The sequence below is a fragment of the Eurypyga helias genome, unplaced genomic scaffold, assembly GCF_000690775.1.
Source record: "Eurypyga helias isolate BGI_N326 unplaced genomic scaffold, ASM69077v1 scaffold7881, whole genome shotgun sequence".
In the NCBI taxonomy this organism is placed as follows: domain Eukaryota; kingdom Metazoa; phylum Chordata; class Aves; order Eurypygiformes; family Eurypygidae; genus Eurypyga; species Eurypyga helias.
The window spans coordinates 1-5,768 of NW_010230116.1; the positions used below are offsets into that span (position 1 = coordinate 1).

The following is a 5,768-nucleotide window of genomic DNA, read 5'->3' on the forward strand; positions in this document are numbered from 1 at the left end:
GACTCTGAGAAGAACTGAGGAGAGCAGGCTGAGATGATGGAAGGGCCACAGGGGCAAAGCTTCAAACTCCCCTCGACCATTGTGTTGTTGCGGCTTATGGGGTGCCTGGCACTGTGGCAGAGCTGAGTGGTGTGTGCTGGCTTGTAGCTCTTATTCCTGGAGCTGTCATGGAGGCAGGTAGGAAGAGCTAGAGCCCTTCAGGGCGTGTGTGGGCGAAGCCCTGCAGCATGCAGGAGCTGAAAATCATGAGACTTTCATCACCTTCCCCTTCTATGCCCTGGGGACACCCACGGATGGGGGTGTGAGGAGGAGCCTGCGCAGTTGGGGCTCTGAGTGGGGTGCACCAAGCCTGTGCATCACGCTGCTGCTCCCAGCTCCACTTGTCCCGTTTGTGACTGTCAGGAGCTGCCATTCATTCAGGTTTGCCTTGTCTTTTCAAGATGCAGCCAATGAGCTGTTTCATGGCAGCCTTTGCACATGTGCTCTTGCAGCCTCTGCAGGGAGCTGGTCCCTGGGGCCTGCTGCCACACTGCAAAGAGCTGCTTCTCTGGGTCAGCACCAGTGGAAGATCACGTTGAGACCTCTTGCAGTGCTGACAGTGCTTTCCAACCTGGAGGCCCATGGGCTCCAGCTCTGCCCTTGGTCACCTGGGAAGTCCTGGCAGTTAAACACACAGGAGCTTGTCCCTTAATGCCACCAGGTTGAGTTTCAGTGCCTTGTCCTTGGGGACTCCCATCCCACCCACCTCCACCTTGTGTTATTGCCAGCTGCATCCTGCCAGCTTGCTGGTCCTGTCTGATGCTGATGCCTTCCTGTTTCACAGGTAGGGTGGAATCTTGTGGCGACAGCATTCTGCCATGCTTATTGTAGGGAGCGTGCCATCCAGTTTATGGCCGTAAACTGGAAAACAGTAGGCTCAAACTGAACATGAGGAAACCCTTCTTCCCTGTGAGGGTGACGGAGCCCTGGAACAGGCTGCCCAGAGAAGGGGTAGAGTCTCCTTCCCTGGAGACTTTCCAAAGCCCCTGGACTTGTTCCTGTGTGATCTGCTTTAGGGGATCCTGCTCTGGCAGGGGTTGGGCTGATCTCTAGAGGTCCCTTCCAACCCCGACCACTCTGAATCTGTGAATCTCTGGTGGGCTAGGACTTAGCACTTCCCCTTAGCACTGGGGAGAAGATGCACATGGCATTCATCAGGGCTTGCAGGAGCAGAGCTGCTGCTGTCAAGTCTGCTGGCATTGTCCCAGCTGGAAAGGGAACAGTGACAAAAACCACCCCTTGCCAACATCCTGTGAAACAGCAACTTTCACTTGCATGGTGGGCACTGGCGGAGGTGGCCAGTGGTGATGCGTTCCCATTGGAGCTGGGTTGGTGGTCAGCCAGAACGCAGCTTTGCTGCAGGTGAGGTTCCCCAGGCCTTGCTGGGGCCCTGCCTGACTCCTTTCCACCCCATACAAAGCTCCTATCCCCAGGCCTGCAGCCATTCCCTGGAGGGGAGACTGCGAAAGAGGCTGGTGGTTTGGAGGCAGATCCCAAGCCCTGCCCTGGGAACCTCCTTTCAGGTGTCATAGCACAGCTGATCCTTCTTCAGTAGCTGGGGTCAGGGAGGAGCATCTTTAAACAGTTGCAGAGGGGCCAGGCAACAACCAGGGCCTAACATCTGCTGCAATCGGCCTCAGGGGTCCCAGGCTTTGAGCGGGCTGGGTGGCTTCCTGGAATATCCTGAAACTGCTGTGGCTGTGGAACAGGAGATTTCTCTCTCAGCTGTACTGCGGTGGGGCACAGCAGGACTGAACCCTTTTAGCACTGCAGTGTGCTGCTGTAGCTCATCATGCTGGGCAGCTCTGGACTGACGTTTCTTGTTGCTGGCCAGGGGAAGACGCTTGTCCAGTAGTGACTTGCAGTGATGTTTTAAGTCCAGTTTTCAAAGCCAAATGGCGCAAGCACCTGCAGGGGCTCCCATCTGGGAAGGAGACAGAGAGCGGGTCTCAGCCTGTTTCTACGTGTACTGGAGGTAAAAAACTTTTTCTGGCTGGAAGGGTGTTTATAATAATCTCTGAATGTGTCTGGGTTTTCCAGGGGACCACATCTTGTTCAACAAGCCAGGTACCAGGGTTTGGGTGCGCTGCTGAATATCCTGTTGTGGCATCATATGTGTGTGTTTTTTGTGGGACTGAAGGACTTTCTACCCCCCTCTTTGTTTTTCAGGACATGCAAGAGAAGGAAACAGTCACCCCTGAGAGAGCAGAAGAGGAGAAACTGAAGGCCAAATACCCCAACCTAGGCCAGAAGCCCGGAGGCTCTGACTTCCTCATGAAGAGACTGCAGAAAGGGGTATTTATTTCTCAGCCATGGCTCATATCCATCCCCTCCTCCCTCAATGGCATAGGCAGTGAAACCCCAACCAGGCCAGAAGAATCACACCAAAATTCCCCTGGTCAAAAGTCTGTTGAACTCGTGGGCCAGGCTCCTTTCAGTGCCTGCACTGGATGTGGCACCCAATAGGCACAAGCCCGAAGCAGTGAGGGCTGCTGTGGTTAAGCAAGAAGGGCTTGTTCCTGCCCAGAACCCAAAAGGTGCTGCCTCTTGGGTGGTTTTGCTCTGTGTATCTTCCCCAGCATGGATCCCACCCTGGCTTGAAACCTGGGGTCTGGAGGCAAAACTAGTGCATAAATCCCCCCCTGCCACTGCCCTTGGGGTTCAGTGGGCCACTGAGATGCTGTGAGCCTGAGTTTTTTCTCTCTGGTCTGCACTTTGCCTGGGCTCTGGGCTGGTGCCAAGGGCACTGAGAAAGCCAGTGAGTCAGCTGACTGCTGTCATCAGTTTAAAAAACTAACCCTCCAACTCTGCTCCCTGGAAATGTAACTAAGTCCCTCTCTGAGAGCTGCCTGTAGCCTGCATGTGTTGTCACTGGTGGCTCTCCTCCTTGCAGAGACTGGTGCAGAAAAATAAATTCTTCCTGAGCTGCTGGCAGCCAGCAGCTCTGTACCTGCCCCTGCTCTGGACACACAGGTGTTCAGCCTTTCCTACACCACTATGGGGGTGGAGCAGCATTGTGAAGGAGCACAGAGTCCCATGGTGATGTATGTGATAAGGGTGTGAAATGCCCTTTGAACCCTGAGTCAGTGGTGCTGTGCAGCAGGGTGATGTCGTCCAGCCACATATTTGCAGGTATTTTCAGCTGTTGGGAGCCTGGACAGTCTGGTTAAGGCCTTGACTATGCTCCTTGGGGAGAAAATCCTGCCTCTGTCATACCTCTCATCTGTTCACTATACCAGAATGAACTCTATAAGCAAATGTTCCCTGGCTTTGCTACTTAGCTGAGCCTCTGCCCAGAGGTATTTGCTGACGTGGCCGTGCCTGCATTTGGCTCTGGACTGTCAAGCTGAGTGTGATGTAAGGGCGGAGCAAGAGAAACCTGGTCTTTACCCAGCAAGCGCCATGCCAAGCAGTGAAAGTTCAGAGACACCCACAGGTGTGTCAGAGGGAGAAAATACACGTTTGGGTCAGACAGACAGTGGCTGTGGGGCAAAGCTTCTTCCAGCTGTCTGAGTCATTGGGGTTTGTGGGTGGGTGCTAAAGACCTTTTAAATCAGGCTAGGGTCCCTCGCTTGCATTTTCCCCTTTTATGATGTTTTGATGACTTGGTTTCGAGCAACCCCAGCAGCTCCTTAAAGGGTCATATTTGTGGGCAGGTGTCTGCGACTCTGTGCTGCAAGTCTTAAGTAATCCAAGCTCCTTTCCCTCTTCCAGCAAAAATACTTTGATTCTGGTGACTACAACATGGCCAAGGCAAAGATGAAGAACAAGCAGTTGCCAGGTGCAGGACCAGACAAGAACCTGGTGACAGGAGACCACATCCCCACACCGCAGGACCTCCCGCAGAGAAAATCCTCACTTGTAACCAGCAAGCTGGCAGGGTAGCCTGCACTCACAGCCTGGTCTTTTTCCTATTTTCTTTCTTTTGGCTAAATGGATTGAACTTCACTGTACCATAGGGACAAGAGCACCAGAATCCACATAGTTATTTGAGTATTTACAGTGAACACACAGCAAAACCGAGGTGAGGGGTGTCAGTAGCCTAGGATGAACTGGCAGATTTGATCGGGCTGTTCCTTTTAGCGAGTCGATTTACAGCCTTAATTTTCTTGCTGTTTGAAACCATCCTCACTTCCAGAGCCACTGAAGCGCTGCCTCCTCGCTGGGAGAGTTGAGCAGCCCTGGGAGAAGCAGGAAAGTGCTCACTGGAGTTGTTTGCTGTTTACTTGGCACAGGGTAGGAGGGGAGAGCTCGGAGCTGTGCTGCGTGCGTGCTTTTCAGGCGTTGGGTGTCAGCAGAGGAAGAACTGGTTAGACAAAAGATGTGGTACGTGATCTGGAAATTTAGTTAGGTGTGTGCATTGGAGCTTTTAAGTGAAAAAATTAGCTGATGTGCAAAATATTACATGGCTGTGTTGCTGGGCTGAGCTGCCTGGGATGTGTTCCCTGCTTGCACAGAGCAGCTGAGCTCACCAGAGGGAACAGTATGTTTGATGGCTGCAGGAGGCGGGCTGGGCAGTTTGAAACAGTCCTTGTGGCTTGGAACTGCTACGAGTCATTTGCTGTTTTGGGAATAGAGCACCATCGCGTCCACATCCTAGTGAGGCTGTGGTTGAGAGGCATGGCGTGAAGCTTGCAGCTGCCCCAGAGGGTTTGGGGGCAGTTTTGCTCTCCCTGGTCAGTTCTGGTCAGTGAGGCTGTCTGCCTTGGCAGAGGTGAGAGATGAGTCCTCTCCTGGCTGGCGAGTAGGCAGCAAGAAGCGGTGAGCTGAATTGCAGTAGCAGCGGGGTGCTTGGACACAGAAGAGTGCAGCCAAGCCCTGTCCGGTTGCATGCAGCTCTGCTTGATGCCCAGGCTTTGGTGCTAGCAAAAAAGGGACCGGCAGCATCTGGTGAGATGGATGTGAGCTGTTGGAGCTAGTCTTTGGAGAGAGGGAGACAGGACTGGGAATAACCACCTCACAAGGCAAAAAGCACCAGGGTCAGAAAGTAGAGGTTAGGAAGAGAGGAGCGTAGGGGCAAACCTGTGCTAACAGCGTCAGGCACTCCAAGCCTGGATTTCTTTTCTTTTTTTTTCTTTTTTTTTTTTTTTCTGTCTTGCCGCTTCTTTATTCCAGGCCTGAAAAAAGAAACAACAACCAAACAACCCCAAACTAAACCAAAAGGTTGGTGTGATGGTTGCAGCCTGCAGAATGACCTATGTGCCCTGTGCATATACTGCCCGCTCCTCACGCGATGGCAATGAAGCGGCCTCCTGGGCTGTGCAGCAGAAGGTTTTGGTGTACCTGTGCCAGGGCAGTGCTAAACCTGATTGCTAAGGGCATGTGAGCAAAAGGAAGTCGAGTGGATGTCTTTTTTCTCTCCTGTCGCTTCTTCCCTCCTCACCCCCCTCTTTGTTTTGTTGGTTTTGGGTGCGTTTTTTTAGGGATTGCCATTCAGGTCAGGAGAAACCAAGGTAGGGCATAGCTTTCCGTGTGTACGTTCTTGGCTAGCTGACTCGGGCTTTCCTGAGAACCTGTTTCAGTCATTATGCTTTCCTGCTGCTTGCTGGAGTGGAGAACACAGTGTTGGTTCGCGGGAGAGTGTTTGCCAAGGGTGTGCTGGAATGCTAGTGTCTGCCTTCAGGTGACCTGGAGCAAGCCAGCCACAGCTTTGTTTGTTGGAGTACTCTGTGCAAGGGTCTCTGTTGCCAGCCTCGTGGCCATGGAGGATAGTTTTCTGTTTGTGGAGT

At 52.9% G+C, this 5,768-nt stretch overlaps 1 protein-coding gene across 1 annotated transcript; it reads left to right on the forward strand.

Annotated features, from left to right (window-relative positions):
• Positions 1-2,208: 2,208 nt before the first annotated feature.
• Positions 2,209-3,924, forward strand: ENSA (endosulfine alpha; the record flags this gene model as incomplete). Its single annotated transcript, XM_010160628.1, has 2 exons — positions 2,209-2,334; positions 3,754-3,924. Coding segments are annotated over 2 exons (297 nt in total), but the record flags the coding sequence as incomplete, so codon positions are not given.
• Positions 3,925-5,768: the final 1,844 nt, after the last annotated feature.